This window comes from Vipera ursinii (assembly GCF_947247035.1).
Source record: "Vipera ursinii genome assembly, chromosome: 8".
NCBI classification, from domain to species: Eukaryota; Metazoa; Chordata; class Lepidosauria; order Squamata; family Viperidae; genus Vipera; species Vipera ursinii.
In genome coordinates, this window is record NC_139519.1 from 23218029 (window position 1) to 23241882 (window position 23854).

The window sequence follows — 23854 nt, forward strand, 5'->3', positions numbered from 1 at the left end:
TGGCCATGATCTTCTATGACGATTATGTACATATTATTTATGCCAGATTCTTCTGCCAGACCTCATGGGATGGATAGATGTAACTGGGGGGAAGCAATCCAATGATGTGGTTGCTTTTGGATTTCCCGTTGGTGCCCCATCCAAACTGAAGAAGCTCCAACCTCTTTAACATCAGCCAAGGTCAGCTTACCTTCCTTACCTGGTTGCATGAAAACTGCAGCAATCACAGGTGGAGGTGTTCCTTTTTGTCGGTATTCTCCCCTTACCTGTCCCTGGTATCTCAAATCTGTGTGGGTTTTTTTTTTACGTCCCTTGGTAAGATCCAGCCCTTGGAATATTCTCACCACCTATTGTTGTTTTTCTTCTCGCTTGCTCTCGGACGGCAGGAAAAATAAAGCTTTTAAACCTTCAATTAATGAGCTATTTCACCCGTTTCCTTCTGCCAGCCAGAGACAGCAGTTTCAAAATAGAATTGGGGCAACAGTGGGAAAAACGAGGCACTACCTTCACGGCAGGCATTAGAAGATAGATAAGGAAAAAATACGAAGGAATAACGTCAGACTTGCCTTATTTTTCTTCTTCTTAGAATAGCATCTTTGCAGAAGTATCATGTTCTGGCATTTGGTCTCTGTACCGGAAGTCTGAATTTACAACACAGGGCATGGATACATGGGGGCAGGAATCTGGGTCCCCCCACCCTCAGTAGATTGACAACATGGCAAGTCATCTGCCAAGCCCTTTTAGGTAGATCAGGAAATGGATACATAGCTGGACTGGGTGGGGGGGGGAAGAAGGAGCTACTAGATCCAATTTCTATAGAGATTCTCACTCATGGAGGTCATGGATGTCCCAAAGGTGTCCCCCACCCAAATAAAAAAAGGCAACTAGACTTTCTCGGTTTTTGATTTGAAAACATTTTGCTTCTCATCCAAGAAGCTTCTTCAGTTTTGAAGAAGCTTCTTGGATGAGAAGCGAAACATTTTCAAAGGAAGGAAGTCAGTTGTCCTTTGGGAAAAGCACCTTTGGGATACAGCCAAGGCAGCATTGATTGGTTCAGGGTAGCCCTCCATTCCTTCACCCGCTCACGATCCACACATTTTGGCCATGCACCCATTTAGATGCTCCTCGTAGCCTCTTGTAGAAAGGAAAGGCCTGGGAAATAAGCTAGAATTATTTGTCCAGTTAAACAACGATGCAAGTGGGTTTCAGTATCCTGCCCCCTGCCTCCTGAATCCTAATATCCACACCATTTCTTGCTAGCACATCCAAATGAACTATTTTATAGGCAAGAACAGATCTGAGTAAACTATTGTGGTGCAGTGAAGTATATAATAGCCATTGTAAACCATCCTTTCTCCTCTCCCCGCCCTCCCACATCTAATTATACACATTTCTCAGAGAGTGTTAGCTGACTCAAATGAAGTAGAAAGACTGAGTTGCATGAATGAAACAGTGTTTGGGGAAAGAAAATGGTTTGATGGTTGCCATCCAAGAGAGGAGGGGGGAGGGGAGAGAGAAAGTATGAGAGAGAGAAAGAGAAAAACCTATTAACCAAGGTTTCAGAGGTTTGGGTGGTGTGTGCAGAGTGTGGTCAAAGAGTCAAGAAAGGTACCCCAAATCACTTTTGTTTCAAGATCCAATTCACTATTTGTAGTGTGTCAACATCTAAGTGGCCCATCAAATAAATAGATAATCCTGCTGGAATCAGTTAAACAGATGCTCTTAAGTCATCAGGCAAATTTCTACCATATTGCTTACAAAGATTTTTTTTTTAGTAGCAAGTATTTATTTAAATGCAAGCTGACAGTCAGATTCAATTCAGTTGAGATGGCTTGTATTTCACACATGTGCATACGCACAATTAAAAGTCTTAAAGTTGTGCTTCAGAACAAGAGAAGCCCTTAATTTCTTGATATGCAGACTGAATTGTGCAATAACGCAGAATGGCAGATCTAAACTCATTTACCTGGATTTGAGTTGCGTGGAACTCAGGGAAAAAGGTAGTTCCTGCTATCGCCCTGCTGCTGCCTAGCTAAAATGGCTTTAAGCTAGCAAGGTGACATTTGTCATTTTAAGCACAACACGGGCCATACTTTTTTTACCAGTTGTGGAAAAAGGACCATCTCTTGAACACCCATGTGAATCCTAAATCTATTTCTGCAGTATTTGGAATCTTGAGAAATAAGCAGCTGAAATTTAACAGATCACTTATTTTCAGGGGCCTAATATTCTATATTACAAAAAGGAGACGGCGCAGGTGCATTACGCCTTTACTAGGTCTACCAAATTACACTCCATCAAACCTCTTAAGAGACAACATTTCACTGACACCTTCACGGGATTACCACACCTTCTATGACTTAAATGTATTTTTCATTAAGCATGAACCCTAACCAAAGGAAAGTTACTTGCCTTAGAGAAACAATAAAAACTTTAAAACCTGCTCGTGAACTTTCAGAAGAGAAAGCCATCCATTCCAGCATGGAAAATCTACAGGGGCTGATCAGCCACCTTACCCTAAGGCAGGAGTCTTCAAAGTTGGCAACTTTTCAGACTTGTGGACTCCAACTTCCACAATTTCCGTGACTGGCTGGGGAATTCTGGGAGCTGAAGTCCACAAGTCTTAAAATGGCCATGTCTGAGACCCCTCCTGCCCTAAGGCCTGGGAGAAGAGCCAGATTTTTGGAATATCACCACCGGGGGGGGGGGAGGGGTTTGAGGGATGCTATTCCAGAGGGCAAGTGCTGCAACAGAGAAGGCACACTTTTGAGATCCTGATAGATGACATTAATTGAGGGGGGCTGGGAGCTCCTTAATTGTGTGCAGGGTCCTCTTCAGCTGTGCATCAGAGACTTTAGCCCAACGCTAAACAGGGATCACTTGAAATTGCACAGCAAAATGATTGCGGAAACGCTGAAGATCTTTTTTGCAGGAAAAAAATACCACCAGCTCTTCTCTTTCTGATAGTTGCCCATAAACATCACTCCCTGCCGAAGTCTGTGCGAAGCTTCCTTAGATTGGTATTGGGAAACCTGTAATTATCTCCATCAAAAGATATTTACTTCTGTCTGCCTTATTTAGGTAATGTGCAAGAATGAAAACGGTCATTTTTGAAACCTCTCTGGAAGTGAAGTGAGACCCTGTATGGGTTTAAAGCAAAGGAAGCCCTCGCGTAACGATTGGCTGTTTGCATATAGATAGTCCTTATTTAACAACTGTTTGGAGATACGACGGTACTGGAAAAAAGCAACTTATCACACACTTAGGACGACTGCAGCAGCTCCACGGTCATGTGATCTAAATTCGTGTGCTCGGCAATTGGGATGCATGTATGACTGGTGCAGCATCCTGGGTTCATGTGGTCGCTCTTAGTGGCCTTCCCAGCGGGTTTCCGGCAAGCCAAGTCAGGGGGAAAAGCCAGATTCACTTAACAACCACGGCAGAAAAGATCGCAAACTCGGACACTTAGCGATGGAATCGTAAGTCAAGGACTGTTTTGTCAAGTCACGGGCTAATATTTGAGCCCTGGTGGGGCAGTAATTAGAATGCAGTATTGCAGGCTAATCCTGCCAACTGCCAGCAGTTCGATCTTGATCGGCTTAAAGTTGATTCAAGCCTTCTATCCTCCCAAGGTCGTTAAAATGAGGACCCAGATTGTTGGAGGAAATGTGTTGACCTTGTCAACAGAGAGTGCTGTAAAGGATAGAAGTCTTAAGTGTGATTACTATGCCTCTCGCCAGTCTTAGAAGGCACAATATTTTACAGCTGAACCCAAGCAGAGATTTCTGAATCAATCTTCTACCAACACGGGGCTGGATGGGAGTTGAGCATTTGGCAGGCGAAAGCACGAAAATCTACATGAAAGCAGATTAGCTTATAACAAATCGGCCAGTTACCCATGATTACCTCACTCCATTTGAGGCCTATAGAGAGAATGGAGACCCACTTAAATGGGTTAAAGTACTGATTAGCCCAAGCAGAAAGAAAAGATTCTGGAGAACATGAAAAACAGCTCCCTTCCTTTAGATGCCTCATGTACTCCAGCCCTGGAGTAGTGACCAGATGCGTTTATTTGTTTAGATTGAATGTGATCATCCAGAAATAAGGATTTAATGTTCCAAGAAGCCCAGCAGCAGCAGCTGAGGACACAACGGCATCATCCTGCAATTGGCAGTAGGAACCTCAACCTCTAAAGCTTTCTAAGTCGGTGGCCACCATCGCCTCTTCCAATTCCATTGTTTTAGGAAGACGCACTGTAGGAGAAACGCTGTTTGTGTGTTTCCCATTGTTCAGCCTTACTAGAAGATGCCACACAATTTACATTACGTAATTTAGTTACCAGATTTATACGGCCACCCAGTTCAAAATGACTAAGATATCCAGTTCTAATAATGTGGAGCAGAAATGAATACAAGTTCAGTAATTTTGGAAGATGGGTCCAAATTAGTAAGTCCTGGAAGCTGAGAGAAAGTCACCTTCTATTCAAGATTTTTGTTGTGTGTTTGGTTTGTTTGTTTTTTTGCAGTAAGTTGTTGCCACTTTCCTCCAATATAAATACAGCTCCATGAAAGGGAGAGGGAACTAGGAAAATGGCTTTTTTTTTTGTCTGCCATGAGAAATGAGTAAATTGTTTGTCCCCATTCATCTTCCTGCTAAGCTTTTAGAGAAGCAGCTTTAGGGAAACACAGAAGGTGACAATGGAGTCTGTCTTGCATCAGTTATTATTTTTGCCAGACTAATGGCGTGAGAAAAAAAAATGTGCAAGATAACAGAAAGGCTTATCATCAGAAACGCAAAATAGAGCTCAAAAGAACAATTACGTAGAAATAAATGGCATCTTTTATACGGAGATTATGAGGAAGTGGGAGGGGGATACAGAGGAAGATTAGAATTATTTCAATAGTCCCAAACAATTCGAGTATTGGAAGCCGGGATTCAGCTCAACAGAAACTCACATTCAGACTAATGGAAAGATAAACTAGATGTGGTGTCCTTAAACATTTTGTTTTGCTCAAATAAACAAACAGAAAGTAACGATGTGCAATACCGAGACTGGGAAAATGGAAAACTGCTCAAGACTCCATTTCTGTCATGGCATGTTTTCATTGTGGCAGTTTCCTTACAGCTTAGATCAGTTAAACTCCCAGAATTCCCCAGGCTTCGGAATTCTGGGAGTTTAAGTCCATACTTCTTAAAGTTGCCAAGACTGGGAATTCCTGGCTTAGATGACCTTGAAGCAAGAGAGGAAAAACTACTGGCCTAAACTTAGCTTATTTGGTAACCAGTTGCAGTCATCCTTGAATTATCTGAACTATAAAGTGTAGCTCAGAATGATGCGCCTCAAGATTATGGACGGCTTGAAAATTCCAGTTCCCGCCTGGGGCCCAAAGACATGCTCAAGGGAAGGTTGTGCATCAAATTGGCACATGGATGAAGTTGGGAAAGGCTCTAATTCCTACTGAGCTGGCAGGCCTAAAGACTTTTGGATTTTTACCAGTTGCAGCATCTTTGCCTTTTGCAATTACACATTGTTATTTTGCTGCTATTTACAGTTTTTCCAAGTTGTGAAAGCTATGTGCAACTTTTTAAAGCAGAAAAGTGAGCCTATATTTTAGTAAGTGGATAAAGACCTTGACTTTGTGGCAAAGCTATGTACAAAATGACACCTAGGTCTTGCAAACCTTGTCATTACGTTTTAGGGCAACGTGCTGTGCTTGCAAGCAAACTACTACTGCTAGCCTGTCCTTGCATAGACGGTGTCCCTTGTTTGTCATACATACCTAATTCTGTCCTTTCTCCATAGCTGTGCTACTCTTTCTTTTCAAAGAGCTTGGGGGTGGGAGGGGGAGAAGGGAAAAGAGTTTGTTCTGGGAATCTTTTCTGTCTCTTCTGAACATCCTGTTTAGACAAATAAATATAGCATCATATTACCCAGCTATTGATATACGTAAATAAAATTATTTGCACAGCTAATACACAAGTGAATAAAATATAAATGTTTATTAGTGCAATTAATCTTATTGCTTGGTTTTCTGCTTCACACAGAACTGGGTAAATTAAAAATGCTGCAAAACTCCAGCCTCACTTTTAGTGCTCGGAATAACTCTGGGCTCCAAAATGACCCCAGAAGGGTCCTCAGGGGAAAAAAAGGGGGGGGGGTTGTTGTGGCCCAGCTCCTAATTGGAATGGGTCCACCCCACTCGCTCCCCATAAATATGGAAGCAAGAACATAGTATTCTGACAAGTTCTCTGCCTAAAAAAAACCTGGGAATCTAAGTGAAATTGTTATCTCCCAGACTCTTTGGAAATGTTGGTCCACAAAACTGAACAATTGATACCAAATGCACCAGAATAGAATGTCATTGTCATCCTGGTTTGGAAACATTCCTTTATGCAAACTGCTGTCTGTTGAGGGTCAGCAGTTCTTGAGAGGTAAGCCTTCTCAGGCTTACACTGAAAAAGGAATTTCCAAGATCAAAATGCAGAGACGTGACCTCGAGACCTGGGAAATGTGCGGTACCATCCAGCTATAGCTATTCCATGTACTACATTAAGCCCTGACCTTAGGAGAAAAAAAGGCCGTCTTTCATAATTGTATTGCTGACTCAGAAAGGTAAATTGTACCGAGTTACAACCAATTTATTTGCCTGCCAATAACGCTTCAGACAGCTGCTGCTGTCAAATTCTAAACCTTGTGAAGAACACCACAGTCAAAATGTTGGCTCTTTTAACCTTATTTACTGATACCTGAAAGCTTTAATTATAGGTTTTCCAAAATCCAAAAACACCCACAAACTCAATACTTTTTTTAATGATCAATATTTTGTTCCAAAAACATACAACCTTATCAGCTAATAAGAGCTATTTTACAAACATACATACATCTGGATAATTAGAACAATAAATTCTTTTTTTTCCTTTCCTTAGACATTCAAACATGATCAGTTAAAAATACAAGGATATTTGATCTGTCTTAATTGTTGTCGTCCTTTTGTTTGTGTTTGCATTTTCCTTTCCAAAGAATATTTTCAGATTGAAGTTTTGTGTTTTTCCTTAAAAGCAGAATCTGTTAAAAGGAGTAAATGCATGGCAAGCAAATAAAATACAGTTCTAGCAGTTAGAGCATTACAACAAACAATTCCATTTTTTTTTAAAAAAAGAAGAAGAGCAGAGTAACATTCCGGCTGCGGAATCCTTTTGGACAGCATCTGCCTATAAGTTGGTGCTGGGGGGCAGGGGGGGGGGGAAAGAGGGGAATAAAGAGAAATAAGGGACTTCTTTGGAATGGGGGGTGGGGAAGGAGAGAGAGGGAGATGCAATTCACTCATCAAATGTACAACCGGCATTAAGATTCTAGATGATGAAACAGCACAAATAAAGTAGTGTTTCTACCAGATCCCCAAAAGTTATCCTGACATATGGCAGAGTAAAAGATAATACTGTATGGGTCTTTCACCTATGCAACCTCGCTTGCACTTTAGTTGTGAAAGTTGTCTCCATTCTCTCAGAAGCTATCAACAGTCAAGAATATCCAACATCCCAAAGCAATAAGGGAACCGTTAGGAATTTTCCCCCCTCCATCGAGCAATCCTATTCCTTGCCTCTTCTACTCTCAACAGTAGATTGGGGAGAAATTGGCAGGCAGTGAGGCAAGACTCTTACGCAAAAGGTAACCCCCCAAAAACGGAATGAAGAAAATTTGACTTCGATTTGTCTCCTGCTCAATGTCTCCTTGTGAATCAGTGACAAGATCGCGTCTGCGCAGGCAGCAAGGCAAGAAGCCGATGTGTTGGAAGTGAGGGGTTGGAATGACCTGGGTCATGGCAACCAGACCTCAAGACAGGAACTGGGAATCATTATTTTCAGCCTCTTTCAACCATCGGTAGGACCACGGGAAACAAATTAAAAAATGGAACGCGTGCTTTGCAGTCTGCCAGGCCTTGAGACGTGCCTGTCCAGTGCTGGTTTAATCAACTGGGAAGTAAAAAGAGGAGAAATCAGAGCGGCACCTGGCAGATTAAAGCACCATCGCTGCAAAATACAGAAGGATTGGAAAGCAAAATCGCTTTTATGAATTGTATTTATAACTTCTTATAGTTCTGGACAACCCTAAGCCCAAGCACTCCACTCTCCCAACTTCAACCAACTTTCTTCACCTTGGGCAATGTTTCTGAACCTTGGACTTCAACTCCCAGAATTCTCCAGCAGCAATGCTGGCTGGGGAATTCTGGGAGTTGAAATCCACACGTCTTAAAACTTGCAAAAGTTCAGAAACACTAGTCTTGGGTGTACAATCAAAGGATATGCAAACCAAGAGGGAAGGATGCTGTCTCTAGACTCGGAGTTTGTCTTTTGAGCCCAAATTCCAATACGCTGGTCCAATAAATCCAGGTTAAAAACAAAGACATCCTAAATATGACGGCAGCACAACATAATATTTAAAAAAGTTTTTCATTGCTTATATCATTTTCAGCTAGCCAAGGGTGGGTGGGGAGGGAGGGAGGGAGGGAGGGAGGGAAGGAAGGAAGGAAGGAAGGAGAGAGAGAGAAAAAGATGAGCCCAAGGAAGACATGATCACAGCCAGTGGGGAAGGACAGGGAAAGTCTCTTTGGCTGGAATTCCTCATGGCTGCTCTAGAACATTTAAGGATCCAAAAGTTCAATCCCAATGGGAATCCCACAAAGTGCATTTTTAGGGTTGACCCCTTTCACAGAAATGGATCTGTGCCCGGGGCCTGTTGTATAGTAAGGGACTCGAGGGGACTCGAGACATCTCCTGCAAAATATTCAATTATGACGCTGGAAGCAATTGGTAATTCCCCGTTTCTTACTACCTTCTCTTTCTTATCACAAAATAATAATGCCCTTAACAGGAGATTGTGTAATTGGTGGCCTAGACAAGCCTTGGGGGGGAAAACACACACACACACACACACATACACACACACACACACGATACAAAGAAACCGCCAGGAAGACAAGAACACAGTACTCCGCTTTACTCTCCAGGAAGGGGGGGGGGGAAGGCAATTGATATATCCTCTGTAGAGGTCAAACAAGCCTTCGGATGGCCGTTCAGCTGCTTGGCATGGCCTTTGGGCATCCTGACCCCATCTCTCTTCTTCAGGATTCTGAAGCACCATATGGCAGAGGTATGACAGAGGATCGGACACAGGCCTTGCCGCAATATCTGTAAAGAGCGGCATCCAAGTGTCACCAAAATTTTACCAATTTCTGGCTCCTTCACCTACTTATATTAGGGAGAGGTCTACATGTGAATCTGACTTCCTATGAAGCAAGGGAAGGTGAAAATGCCACAGTTCAAGGACCCAAGGGGAAAAAAAAATATTTATTGGACTTCTTTGCTGCCCACCTCACCTAGAAGTGACTAAAATACTTACACCGTTGAAAATATGGAAATACTTTTAAAAACAGGCTCATCTGCCATCCGGGTCTGATCGTCTTCACATAAAATTTCCATCTGGAAAATGGCTTGGAATTTTAGGAGGGTGAAATTTAGAACTGAAAATCAGCAGGCTGGCCCTGGTAACGAGCAGCTGAAAAGTATTTCGAGTATCTGCTGGCTTCCAGCTCTTCTGAAGAATGGCCGGCAACCCAGACAAGTAGGACGTTTCCTCCCTTCCAATATGCACCAGTACATTGACTGGAAATATTATTGGGGGTGGGTGGGTTAAAACATAGTTCCTTCTCTTGCAGCTCTTCCCTGTAAGTGGAAACGGATTTAGATTCCTGGCTACAGGGGGAAAAAATGTTTCTCTGCATTAATGGAGCATATTCAACAACATTCATGCTGAAAGTAAGAAAAAGATGTTCCACACTTTACCGCGCATTCAGCATGATTTTAAAACATTAAAGGGATTTCTAGAATTTGGCACATTTAGATCTGGCTTGCCAGGAAAAAAGAAAGGAGCCAAGGATTGGACAGCCAGTAGAGACAGAAACTTTTTTCCAAGTGAGATGTATCCTGAATGGAAAAACTATTTACCCAGCGTAGACAGCCCACCCAGTTTGTTATTTTCTACATCAGTACTATGAAGCTTGAAAAAGTCCAGTTCCTCAACATCAGGTTATTAACACTGCATTGAGCTTACTACACCAGATGTGATGTCTCTCAGATTCTTCTACTGCAGATGTTACTAAGTGACTAGTATGATTTCAGAGCATTTTTGCATAAAAAGGAAAAAATAGCACTATTCCAAGCTCAGTCTTGCTTGGTCTATCCCACACCAGTCAGTAAGGCACACTTCTGGATAATGATCAATTCTGGCCCCTACCTTCAAAACATAGTGGCTAACTTCTGCAGCAGTTTATTAGAAACGTGGGTGACCTTAGGAATTTCTGACAAATGTATTGCTTTCCCTTAACTAGCAAAATACCGCACTCCCACCCCTAGCTACAACTACCAAGCTGTTGCTTTCAAAGGGAAGTCACAATAAAATCAGTACCTGGGCAGGGAAAACAACTCCCAAATTCCGATCCTTATCTCTTTTTATTCAATATAGGAAAAATAAAGACATTCCCCAAAGAGAAATTTGGTTGCCAGTTTCAAATCCTTCCCTGGCTATGTAAGTGCACACAAAACTGCACAAGAAGAAAGGCCATCTGCATGCTGCTAGATTTTGCTGCACAAAGAACCTCTTCCGAAGAACAGGCTGGTTGTTGGCAGAATCCAGGGGAAAAATCAAGACACACACACATACACACACACCCCTCAGTTCAGAATAAGGGTTCAGGAGAAGAAGATAGATGCTGGGAACCTAGCAAACTGGCACTATCATTTTTTTTAAAAAGCAAAATAAAATACAAATTAAAGTGTGCTTTCAGTACACGGAATGAAGTCAAATAAATACATTGATTTTTTTTAATGTATAGATACATTTTTATATCCTACACCCAGAACTTTATACATTTGGTTTCTTCTTTCTGTTCCTCTTTTTCCTCTGTTTGGAATTTCTGGGAGCAAGAGGAGGGGAACTAACTTGCCCCGCTCTCCCTGAAAGGCTAGTGCAGACACCTCAAAGGAAAACTGCCCACTTCTCCACTATGTGGAGCCCCCTCCCCCTTTGAAGGGTCCATGGAAAGAGGCCTAAGGCCAAGAGAGTCCAGGCAGAGGCCGGCTGAGGCTGACTCAAGGCAGAAGGCGCCATCCAATCTCCAGCGACTGGCAAGAAGGTGATTAACTTTTATCTGAGGACAAAAAATAGAAGCAAAAAAAGGGCTGAAAAGAAACCACCAAGGATGTCTATGGAGATTCTCAGGTATCCAGGTCACGGCTGTCCCAAAGGTGCATTTCCAAAAGGAAACTTCTTTTGTTTTTTCCCCTTTGAAAACATTTTGCTTCTCATCCAAGAAGCTTCTTCAGTTCTGAGAATTGGATGCAGATACTATTTTTACTGATTTCTCAACTTGTGTCAAAATTCTGAACCTGGAAAGATTTTGGGGACCATTTTAACCCCAACTGGCTATTTAGAAGCAATTCTTCCTTTAATTAAGGGATGTGCAACATTTTCCAGGCTGAGGGATTACACCTGGCCTTTGAATGGCATGCCAATTTAATCTCCACAAATTAAATTTAATTTTGTTTGATTGACATTTAAATAAATGTCGCCACCATGTTTATTCCCTGACGCAATGTATTTAATAATGCACAATATAAAAATGTGGCAACAAAGAGTTTTGGGAGTCCTGGAGTATGCATCTTTGTTTAGACAGGGACACAAGTAGATATTAGCAAAAGGGAAAATGCTGAGCGGAGAGGACACCAGGCCAGAAACGCACAATCAGCACAACTAAGGCATTGATCCATAATGTTTTGTAACCAGTTTTTTTTTTTAAAAAAAACTAAGCGTCATGAAAACTGAAGAATTCAACAAGGTCCACACAGTAACTTCCCTTGGAGCTAAATCCCGCAAAATTATTAACACGTTACTTTCCTATCAGCTCAGCTATATCAGAGGAACAGGACAGGCATACCCAAATGCTCCTCCGTGGTGATGGAGCCAGCCAGCCTACGTTGAAGAAGAGCAGCATAGTTTTCCTCCACTTCCTGAAAAACACAAACCATCATATACACTTGAAGAGCTTCTGATGAGCTATAATGGTGAACTACTCTAAAGAAACAAACTCTGGCCAAAAGCGGTGCTCGAACAGGGGATGCAGGCTGCCAAAAATCTCTCCAGAGTAAAGAGAGATTGCAAAATTACCCACATGTGCTTTGTACAGCATTCATTCTCTTTCTCTCTCTCTTTCTCTCTCTCTCTCTTTCTCTCTCTCTCTCTCTCTCTCTCTCTTTCTCTCTCTCTCTCTCTCTCTCCCTCCCTCCCTCCCTCCCTCCCTGTCCCTTTTTGCGAGCAGACAGCAGGAACTGCATTTTTTTTGTCACTGACTTGTGATCGGCTAGGAATCACAGGATTTAATAATAATAATAATAAAGTTGGAAGGGACCTTGGAGGTCATCTAGGTTTGACCAAGGCTCATCTTTTCATCCCTCTGGATTTAAGGTTTTCCCCTAAGACTGAGAACTTTCAGATTGGCAAGTTTTATTGAAATCACTGAGTGAATTCCGTTGAATCCTTTTAAAGAAGTTTACCTACAAGTTTAAAGATTTGTATAAAAAATGGGGGGGGGATATGTAGGACAAGGATGGTTATTGTTGCCATTAGAAAGATTTAAACAGATTAAAGGCTCAGAGGGACTTGATTTAGGACTCTGAAGCTAAATGAAAGGATCCCTTGTCAGGGGAAAACCTTTGTTTATTCTGTGAAACTAATAAAGACAACTTTGAAGATTGGACACTAGGGAGCACCAAATGGCTACCTTAAAATAACGGTTTGATGTCTGACGGCAGAACACAAATTCTTAAAGCCAAAGTTAAGCAAGAATCTGTTTATAAGGTAGCAAAAACTGCTTACATTTAGGACACTATGCTCTCATCAAATCTTTCTGTCTGATCCTAGTACTGTTGGCTCTACTAGAATCCTCTAAATAAAATGCTGACTCTTCTGTTTTTGAGCCTTGAAGACCGTGGTGGTGAACCTACGGCACCCGTGCCACAGATGGCATGCAGAGCCCTCTCTGTGGGCACATGCACCATCGTCCTAGGCCTTCAGCTGAGTTTTATAAAACCTTTTCGCTTTAGGCCTCCGTCGCCGTGTGCAAAAAAAAAAAAAGTTCAATCAATCAATTAATTTCAACTTCTCGCAGGAAAAAAAAGATCTTGCAAAGTTGGAATTGATTGATTGAACTTTTTGGTCCCACCCAGTTGGCCGTTACCACCACAGCCACGCCCACCCAATAAGCCACACCCACCCGGCACCCGACCATACATAAGCGGGTTTTGGGTTGCAGTTTGGCCATTCGGTCTCTAAAACGTTTGCCATCACTGCTCTAAGACTTGAATAGGTTGTTTAATTTTGGCTCAAGACGTTTCAACACCTTGGCTTCGATCAATCAATACTGAGTTCAGCCTTTACATTTCAGTCTTCTACGTTTTTAATTGTACAATACAGATCTTGACTCTGTAAGTCATTCCTAACATTCATTCACACTCTCCAGTCATGAAAGCTTGTCTTTCTCAAGGTTTTCCCAAGGTTTTCATTTTTCATTTCTGTCTCTAAAAACTAGGACAAATATTTAATCTTGAGCAACCCTGTCAGCAAAGGGCCAGACATAATTATATATATTCTAGAGAACGTCTGATTCTCCTGATTTTAGAATTTATAGCGCAGAACTGAGCATTCGTTTGAAAAGATACTGTGAAAAATCAGTCAAGAAGATAAACACACATGTGACTTACGCCCCACAAGCCTCTTAATCTCCAATCCCTTAAATCTCCAATCCCACTCATTTTTTTTTCTTTTAAATACATAGGCCGAAGATCATACATTGGCATGGGACACACTACCTTCAAATGTTGAAGGCTGGCCTCTATGTTCTGGATGTAACGCATCATCAGGGTACGCGACTCGACAGAGAAGGAAGCCCTTAACGCATCTGAACTGGATTCCTTTGCAGCTGGCCAGTGGGAAGCCAGCAATTCCTCTGCAAATGGTGAGCTGGCTGTAACTGGCTGGGCATCCCGAGACCCGGGTTGCTGGCAGGCAGACTCCATTGTGCTTTTGTCTGCAGTGCACTGTAGAACTAGCGAAGTTACCTCTTCATCGGTGGAGCTCTCCTGTACTGTGCCATATCCATCAAGGATCAAATAATTTCCTGGAAAGAGAACAACTTTAATGCTCCCATTTATGAAGAGCTCCAGCAAATCAACGGCTTGGGTGAGCATATAACCCAATCTATATGTATCTGTGCACCTCATGCAAAGGTCCTTTCTCAACACACCTTTGCTACTGTTGTACCACCGCCAACTAGTTCCCGCCATATTTTGCCCTTGCTCTGGAAGAAAAGAAAGGCAACACTTACACTAGATGGGGATAATGTGCGATTTGTCAAAAGCGTGTGCCATGTAGGGGAACTGGCAATCTGAGTGGGATTTTGAGTGGGCAGAAAGGGAGTCTAATTGGATTTAACCAGTCTTTTATTGCTCCAAAAGATCAGGGGGAAAAGGTCCAACCTTGATGAGATAGCCAAAGGCTGGAATCTGACCCCACACCTCCAAATTCTATTTATTTCTCTTCCAGTGCATTTCAAACATACCCAGAGAAACCCTAATTACTACAAACACACTTAATGAGACAATTCAGCATTCAGCAGATACTCTAGGTCTTGTCATGGCTCAGAAGCACTCCAGCCTTCCCAACAACATCCAGGAGCTTTATAACTCAGTTGTTCATTTCAAATTTGTGCACTGCTGGATTGACTCACCTGAGATCCGTAGCTGCACCTCCTCTTCCTCCTTCCTCCCATCTACCACTTCACCTTCGGATGGGTGCTCATCACTGTGAGCTTCCTGAGCATCAAAAAAGTGCTCCCCACCATCTTCAGCAGCACTTGTTCCTCCTTCCAGTTCCTTGGTTGGGGGCTCTGGGTTTGTTCTCAAGGGGTCCGTCAACTGCCTGCTATTCAGCACAGGGTCCCCTGGGGATACCAATTCATTTGAAGGCCATTTATCACAACTAAGTTCAAAGACATTTGTTTTTGTCCCCATGGGTGTCCTTCTAGGCCCAGACGGGGTATTGTCATCGTTATCTGAGTACTGAAGTCCTCTCTTGACAATGTTCTCTTCAAGGGCCCCTGGCAGGTCTCTTCTATGGTCAGAAAAATGCTGCCAGTCTTCAACAGACTCTTGTTCAGTCATACCAAGCTGCTGTATCAGTAATTTCTTCAATAAACCCACTGAAAGGAAATGTGAGAGCATCAAAGTAAAGTCCTAGTAAGTATTCCCTCTTGAAAACATCAGTCAAGAGGCAGGAGTCCAAAGCCCTTGGGAAGGAGCCACAGACTCATCGCCTTGCCCTAGAAACGGGAAGACAAGTCAGAATTCTCCAGCCTGGCACTAACTACCGTCAGCCTTCAGTCAAATGGCCAGGAGTCAGAGAAGTTAGGAGTTACAGTCCAAGTCACTTTTCACTTAGTTTAGGGAAAGCTAAGCCAAAGTGGAAGACAGTACAAACACAACATTGGTGTTATTATTTGAATACAGTCATAGGCTGATAGTCTGATTTTCTTTTACTTAGCGTTTGAAAGGCAGATTGCATTCATTTGCTCAAGGGGCAATAGGTACCTCTAAATCCATCAGATAAAATTTCTACCTAGGCCTTTAAGATTCATGTACCTTCAATTACTTACAGTTTCTTAGGGCATCCAATGCACATCGATTTTCTGAAGCTTGGAATGAGAGCTCTGGACTTAATTGGCTGTAATGTTCCGGTGATTCTTTGATCAGCAAGTCTGCTGATAGTTTTTCTCCAAACTGCTTGTTGGCTTCCAGAAGTTCTTCCTCCTCTTCTGACTTCTCAGACATCATTACAGAGGGAGACGGAGTCTTCAGCCCCAAATCTTTATCTAACAAACAAACCAAATGCCAAAATGAATGCAAGAGTTTAAAAGAAAGCATAAACATGAACATGTATGTGACATTCTCTTTGTCTCTCAGTTCAACTCTTAGCTCTCCTTTTGGAGGGACAGCTCAAACGGCAGAATTTACGATTAAACGGCTACATATTTTTGGACTTCCAAATCTTTGGAGGCAGGGAATCTTATATCAAACATAATACAAAAAAATTATTAATGTACTGTTGGCTAATGAATATCTGGAAGAAAGAAGCGGAACACATCTGCAGAATTTTGTATCATGCCCGGTCTAAGGTAATTTACCAGAAAGCCTCATTTCAATCAAGAAAGCCTTCAAGCTCTCCAGCGTAATCAGCAATGCACTGAAATGCCCTTAGTTTTTACCTGGACTTTGCTTGCTGCCATCTGGGGTAGTTTGTTCTTCCTTCAATTTATGCTGCTCATCTTCTTCCTCGTGGTCTTCCCTGCAAGCCAAAGAAGGAGAACAAATTAGCCACATGCGGCTGTGGAATCCTCACTCACAACTTGTGTCTTTTTAAAAGGAAGATCCTGCTTAGGTACAGGCTATCTATGGAATTAAACACCAATCAAAATTTCTACTTGTTCACACATAGGTATTTTTTCAACTTACTCGCACGGTCCTGATTGTGGCAACGGAATTACATTTCTGCCTCTTCCAACTTTGACGGTTCCTGCCATCTGTACTATGAGGTCCTGCCATCTATAATAATGCAAATATAAAGAAATTAGTCCAATATGCATCTTCTTCTCCGTCTCCTGGCCACAGGGCACTTTAGTCTCCTTCCTCACTGGACTAAAAGTCTACTCTAACTGTTGTAATAACTTCGTGGACAGGATGTTCATCAGCAATTCATATCATTATCTCTTCACATAAACTATATACAAATACAGATATTCCAATCCAAAGTAGAGAACTGGTGATTTGGACACAAGCTCTATTCCTGTCAGTGTCCCCTTTAAAGTATTGTGTCTTTTCCTATGTTATGTGTGACCTTTGTGCAATGAGAATGCCTACGTCGCTTTGAAGTTTATGCTTGAAACTGAATAGTGCCATAGCCCTAGTTTTCATACTTGGGCGCTCGACTCGAACTAACTGAAACTAAAATTTTTAGCAGAACAGGGCAAGTATATGCTTTCTGTCCTGCTTCTCACACTAAACATAAACTGTCCAACATTTTATTTATTTTATTTTAATTCCATTTATATCCCGCCCTTCTCCGAAGACTCAGGGCGGCTTACAAGCTTAGCAGTAGCCTTCATTCTATGTATATGCCTGCTTATTAGGGCTTTCACAATTCTGCCTAATTGGTGACAGATGGCCCTATGTATTTTACTGAAGACTACAAATATTTCCTATGACATGTTTTGAGAAGCCCTGCTGTTGATGTTTAATACGTTATTAATTCAGGTTGACTTTAAACGTGGAATACTACAGTTTTGTTTCTTGGTTAAGTCTCCTCTAATCTGCGTTCCATTTTTATCAGCAGGAGAGAAAGGTGATGTTATATGCCATAATGGGAGGAAGAATCCTCAAAGAGTTCTATAAGAAACCCTACAACTTCTAGAGCAGGGGTGTCCAACTGGCGGCCCGTGGGCCAGATGCATCACCAGGAAACCACACCCACCCCATAGCCAGCAATGGTGAAAAAGCTCTGATACGTTGCACGACCTCACGTGACATTGCGAGTTTGACATGTCTGTTCTAGAGGGAAGCTCCTTCACAGATTTGGAACACAAAGATTTATTTCCCTCCTTAACAACTGATAAACAGTCTGTGTTTGACCAAGTCAACTTACACTGTCTTTTCAGAAACTGTCTGTGCCACCAGTTCATAAATCTGGGCTCCATTTTCCGACATGGAAATAACAAAGAATGCTTTATTATCTGGAGAAACAAAGAACAAGTTAAAGCTGACAGAACCTCTGTCTTATTTTGATTTAGTAGAATTCAGCTTTGTGTATCAGATATGGTTGAGAAGAGGACAGTAATTGTCGCAGTAACTACATGAGTTTAAAATGGACTTCAGCTGCACAGGTTGAACCGACAGAGCACAATTTCTCTTTTCCCCAATCAACTTTCCAACAGTTGGCGTGTTCAGGCTTTTTCACAAAGTGCTCTGACTAGTTCTCATCCATTGGGCGAAATATGCACATAAGGAAATGATAAGAAATGTCATGCAACTTCACTCAAGAATGTAGTACACAGAGTTATAAGAAATGATTCCACACAGAAAAGCAGCCATGCCCTATTCAACTAATTAACTGAGGTTTAATAATCTTCTCTCGGACCAGACATAATGACATCCATATAGCCAGAAAAGTTCCAGTTTTGACTTGAGCCGCTCAAAGAGCATTCTGTCAGAAAACTGAGGGTCAGCTAGATGCTTTTTGGCAAATTTGAAAGGAGCATCAAGGCTCTTCTTAACGAGCAATGATTTTCAACTTGCTATTCTTCCCTGAATGCCATCCTTATATCCAAGGACAATGACTGGATTAGGCAACACCATTTTTTTCAAAACAATGTTAGAGCCACTTAACCTTCTCAGTCCTACTAACCTGTAGCCACTTGGCGAACCAAGACAGTGTTCAATTTAATAACGGGGCTAAATGTGTGCTTGCTGTCGGCAGTATTGGCCAGGATCTTGCTGTGACATCTCAACACTAATCTGTCATCTTGTTTCTGCAACAATACCAGAATATCTTCCAAGAGCAACGTATAGAGATCTGCAGTGGTAGGAGAAAAACAGAAATGGGCTATTGTTTCTACCTTGTAGGTATTGAAGGCTGCATCCCAAGCAGAAGCAATAATAAGGCATAAAATTTCTCAGCCAGCCATAAAAAGCATTTGGGCCCATCTGTATTTCTGAGAAGCAGCTTGAAAACCGCTGCTGTGCCCTCGCACTGCCTTTATTATCTTCCAACTCGTTTCAAAATACTCATTGCTTAATTAGCTCTAAGGAAATTACATAACATCCTCAAGTAATTTCCCCCGATGTCCTACAAGTCTCAATGAAAAGAACAGGTAACAACATACCAATAGTTTTGTCACGATTCACCTTCCAAGTCAGAGGCCCTTCATGAATCATTTTCTTCTTGGTTAGATCTAAATTCTACCAAAAAAAGAACAAAAAAATTATCCATTTTGATTGGCAGATCCTTTTGTTATTTTTATTGTATTTTACATCCTGCTAGGTGTTTTGGTGTTGAAACTACTTTTCTGGTCACTGCTTGTAAAATTCAAAATATTTATCAGAAGGGCCATCACTGCAAATTTGAGGAACCAATATCAGAGATATTTTAATACCTATTCACCATCTTATTTGTTCCCCAGAAAAAGGCAGAGTTATTTTGATTATCTCACTTCATAATTATCGTAGGTAGGTCATTTTGCACCAAAGAATTCTAATCTTTCTAGGCAATAATTCTCATTTTATATAGCCTGATCCAGCCTGCTGATAAATCCAGGTCCATCTGTGTTCTGAGCAGAACTGGCCGGCCCCAAATGTGGTGAGATATGTAAAATTGTCCATTCTTTTTGCTTTGCGGTATCTTAAAGTCCAAATACCGGATGCAATAAAATTGGATAGAAACAGAAGCACAAAGAACAGCAAAGTACATTTATGAATGCTTAACAGATTTCAGGTTCCTTCTTGTTTCTTTCACTCACCCTGAATTCATCCAGCAAAGGGCCCTCCACCTGCTTCAGGTAGGACAAATCAAGCCGCCGCTGGTAGTCCTCTAAATGCTGTTGAGAAAAGAGAAGCTCAAGTCAGTTATTCTGGCCAAGGACAATTGGCTGAAGGCAGGCAATAATTGGTCAATCTGGGATCCCTTTTAAAACAAAGGATAGACAAAGGATAGCCTTCTCATTTATAAACCCATAAACCTATCTCACAGCCACTAGTCGCTTCAGCTTTTGAAAATCAAGTTATATCTCCCTCTTCTTACCTGCTTGTTCTCGGCTTCTTTGACAGCTTGGTTCACAAAATTGAGAATCTGCCGACAATGATCTGCTGCTTTCTTCACTTTTTCCTTCTCTAAAAGTTGCTCTAAAAATGAAATGGGTGAAATGTGAAACAATAAGAATGAAACACAAAACTGCACACTCACTCATTCTCAAGACAAAATGCATTCCTTTGTCTGCTAAGACAAAATAGTTGAGACACAATGTGAATGCCCCACATTTTCATGCTTCTTTTAGGCAACAAATTATAAAGCTGAACTTTGTATCAAGGCTTTATGAAATTCATGCATTAATATTATAGGTAAGAAAAATGCAAAAAGGGAGGACTGGCAATAGCAAAAAGGAATACCCAGAATATTTTGTTTCATTATTAATGATCTAATTTTTTAAATCACATCTCATCACTTCGCTCCTTCTTCAGAAAGATGAAGCGGTACTGAAATGGTGGCAAATTATTTTTCAACAAAATTTGTTAATTTGGGTTTCAATTTGAATCCAGATAGTTCTCTGTAACTGCCACATCCCAATCCAGCCACAAACAAAATGGGTTACATGGTACCTGAGTACTTTGCAATATTATCCAGCAAGAGCGGATACTTGGTGAGCCGTTGCATCTCAGTGGGAATAATATCTTTTAGCTGTAATCGGCGACACAGTGGATTGCTCTCAGCTTCCTAAACGGAAAAGGGGCAAGTGCATTTGTAATTTTTTATTAAGACCATAATTACCTGAATTGATACTGCCCTATAAACGTTTTAGTGGTTCACGTTTCAGGCTAGAAAATACAAGTTAAGGAACACCAAGATTAAGCAGAAATGCAAGCAATCCTATTTTAGTAGGCAATTAGAGGAAAGGTCCAGCATGAAACCTGGGAACAGCTTCCGCTACTCATTATTTCAGACTTAATATGATCAGCAATCAATCTCAGTCACAGGCTTAAAGGAGAAGGTAGCTTGGGGTTTTTTTTTGTGCCATGTAAAGAATACATAATATTTTAGAATCCCAACTGCTGAGCTGAGAAAATTAGCAAAGATCTTCCATAAATCAAGTGAGATACTTGGTATTTATTCTTTTTTCTCCTTCAGTTTTTTAAAATCCGCTAGATGCCAAACCCCCAATATTTACCTGGACGAAAGTCTGGAAGCGCGAGTCCTTCTTTTGCCGTGACTTGATCACCTCAAGAGCAAAGGGTTGGTTGCTACAAAAGGTAGCCGTGGCTTGCTTCAATTTCTCTTCACCTGCTCCACTGAACTGGGATGAGAATCCACAGGTACAAAATGTAAAATACAATGTAAACCATGAACAGTCATCTGCAGGCATAAGGCTAGCATGAACTATTATTTACACAGCAGACGGATGCTTGGGGACCAAACATGTTTCTATGTTAGCCAGTTCATGGGAAGACCCACTTGACTCTTTCTTTCTACCCTTGTACACAAACTTTGGAAAATAGGGTTCCTATTACTAATGAGCTTTCCATGTACAACTCCCGAGATTAAATGATAATTATCATAAAACATAATGCTACTAAATACCAGCATGCCTCATTTTTAGTGAATCCCAATTAACCCTTTAATGCCCCGATGAATGCATCAATACTTGCTGCACTTTTGTATTTTAAAAGTTTTCACTTGAATCCAGAACCTAAAGTGAGAACTTATAGTCGGAAACTCTCCAAGATGTTTAATAGCTTTGTCTTCCTATATCACTTCCAAGTTTTGCACACACTTGACTCGGTGAACAACTTTTAGAGGATAAGAAGTGCTTTTTTCTTTAAGAGGTACGGTGACCTTTAAGCTAAGTTACCTTATTCACATGTTAACTATGTAAGAAAGTCACTCAACTAGATATTTCTTAGCAGAAGCAAATACATGCATGCTCCATGCTGCCTAACCTTCCTATCTTAATACTGCCCCTTTTATTTATTTGTCCCAGAGTGGAAGAGTTTCAGATAATAGGTTTCTAGACCAGATAAATGCCAAGGCGGATTTGTAGCTCAACTGATATATTATTTCTCAAACATTTCAATTCTCAGGAAAAAAATTGTGTTGTTTCTCATATGCACACACACAAACATTTAATTTACCCAAGTTAACAAATCTTCTCCAATTTGATCAATTACAGATGTCTCGTTCCTTTTCCTCACTGCTTTCATCTGCTCATTCAGTCCGGCTAAATAGAAAAAAAAAAGAGATATTTTGAAAAACCAAAGTAATTGCCTGAAACCAGCGATACTTAACTACTGGTTGGTTCAAGGTCAGCTTCTAAAAGTTTATAACAACCGGCCACATAAAATATGCGTTTTTCCCTTCCTTGCATTTTTCTGCAAGTGCAGGATCCGCTTTGTTTTCAGATCCACCTCTTGGTCAACCCATTGGTTGTGACAGGAATTGACTGATCCCGTCGACAGCCAAACCTGACATTGTGGGCTGAGAGTGACTGGCCCAAAGTCACCTAGCTGGCTTTCATGCCTAAGGCAGGATAAAACTCAAGTCTCCTGATTTCTAGTCTGGTATTTCAACCACTAGCTCTCTGTAGTAATGCAATACAATACAAATACACATTAAATTGTTTTGCTGTTCAGTGTGGTAGTAGGGAAGCAGTCTTCTCCCGGGTTATTTTCTTGGAAAATATTTTTGGGGAATCAAAAATAATCAACCCCATAAAATCCTCCTCCTCTTTATCATCATTTTCCGCCTCTATTTAATATACATCCTTTTTGTCCAATAGATGGGATTGACTCACAGAGTGAATTAATTTAAAGTCTGAGACAGGATAAGAAGCTCACAGTGAGCACATATTTAAGCATCATTTTACTCTAGTAGCTTAACAACACCCTTTCTCACACGTACAAACAGCTATACGGCACAATCTGAGGTCCTAAAACAGGGGTCCCCAACCCCCGGTCCGTGAACCAGTACCGGGCCACAGTATGCCAGCAACCGGTCCACACAAACAAGCAAAGCCCCATATATAGGATGAAGGCAGCACACAAAACCACGCCCCCTTCGGTCTGCAGGAAAACCTCTCCCCACTGGTCCCTGGTGTCCAAAAGGTTGGGGGCCTCTGCCCTAAAACACCAGGCAGCCCTTCAAGCCTCAGGGCAGCCTTCGGAAGGAAAAAAACAAACAAAGCCAGCAACCCAGGACTGTTTTCTCGGTCCCTTTCACATAAGACTGAGTAAGTGCTTTATTAATCCAGCAGTCAGATAGTCTCACTCACTATGAAGCTGGAGGATATCCTCCAGGTTCGAAAATATTTTGCGCAGGTCAGGAGCTGTCAGAATCCCTTCACGGGACACACGCTGATAGAACAAGTGATCCAGGACTTTCAGCTTACGGACATGAGCACGTTCAGTGTAGAATAATTCTGGAAAGAAGGACAACGAACAGAGTCACTGTGATGGTCTTCATAAGGGAGAGAAGGGATTATAGGAATGATGTGCAGATAAAAAACACGTTCAGAATAATATTAGGAGGGACTTACTGTTCCTGTTTACAGCGAAGCAGTCGGAAGATTCGGAATGCCAAACCCTTCGGCTGAAATTTCTTTCTGTTGGGGACCCTAAAGGGGCCAGAACCCACCCTGAAGAAGTGGAATGAAGGAAGAAAATCCCAGGGACTTAGGAGAGACGGCGGTCTCCCCGAACGGTCCAGGAGAAGCCTTCCAGAAACCAACAGAAGAAAAGGCTAGCTAATTCCATTGTCTAGCCATAGCTGAAAACAACGGAAGTCACAAGCTCTATATTAAGCTGATTTTAAACAGTACGTTTGAAGCTGGGTAAGAAAGTTGATTTTCTCTATCCTACCTATTTTCCTGAAGAAAGTCCCAAAAATAAGAGATCTCCGGGGGGGGGAAGAGGAGGGGGTTTCTACTCCCTC

General features: G+C 41.6%; 1 protein-coding gene across 2 annotated transcripts in view; it reads right to left on the minus strand.

Annotated features, from left to right (window-relative positions):
• Positions 1-6791: 6791 nt before the first annotated feature.
• The window catches only part of ARHGEF12 (Rho guanine nucleotide exchange factor 12), a 62563-nt gene continuing 45500 nt past the window's right edge, over positions 6792-23854 (minus strand). Inside the window, exons 26-41 of one of the 2 annotated variants that reach the window (XM_083368638.1) lie at positions 23196-23342; positions 22060-22145; positions 21099-21224; positions 20533-20647; positions 19958-20058; positions 19677-19754; positions 19044-19119; positions 18566-18733; positions 17807-17894; positions 16621-16710; positions 16374-16453; positions 15765-15980; positions 14841-15311; positions 13924-14231; positions 11994-12066; positions 6792-7974 (exon numbers count right to left, since the gene is read on the minus strand). In XM_083368638.1, the coding sequence (XP_083224764.1) occupies positions 7967-7974; positions 11994-12066; positions 13924-14231; positions 14841-15311; positions 15765-15980; positions 16374-16453; positions 16621-16710; positions 17807-17894; positions 18566-18733; positions 19044-19119; positions 19677-19754; positions 19958-20058; positions 20533-20647; positions 21099-21224; positions 22060-22145; positions 23196-23342 (2231 nt within the window). In that variant the 3' untranslated portion in view covers positions 6792-7966. Of the gene's footprint in view, positions 11208-11993; positions 12067-13923; positions 14232-14840; positions 15312-15764; positions 15981-16373; positions 16454-16620; positions 16711-17806; positions 17895-18565; positions 18734-19043; positions 19120-19676; positions 19755-19957; positions 20059-20532; positions 20648-21098; positions 21225-22059; positions 22146-23195; positions 23343-23854 lie in introns of both variants that reach the window. The other variant, XM_083368637.1, reaches the window with a different exon arrangement.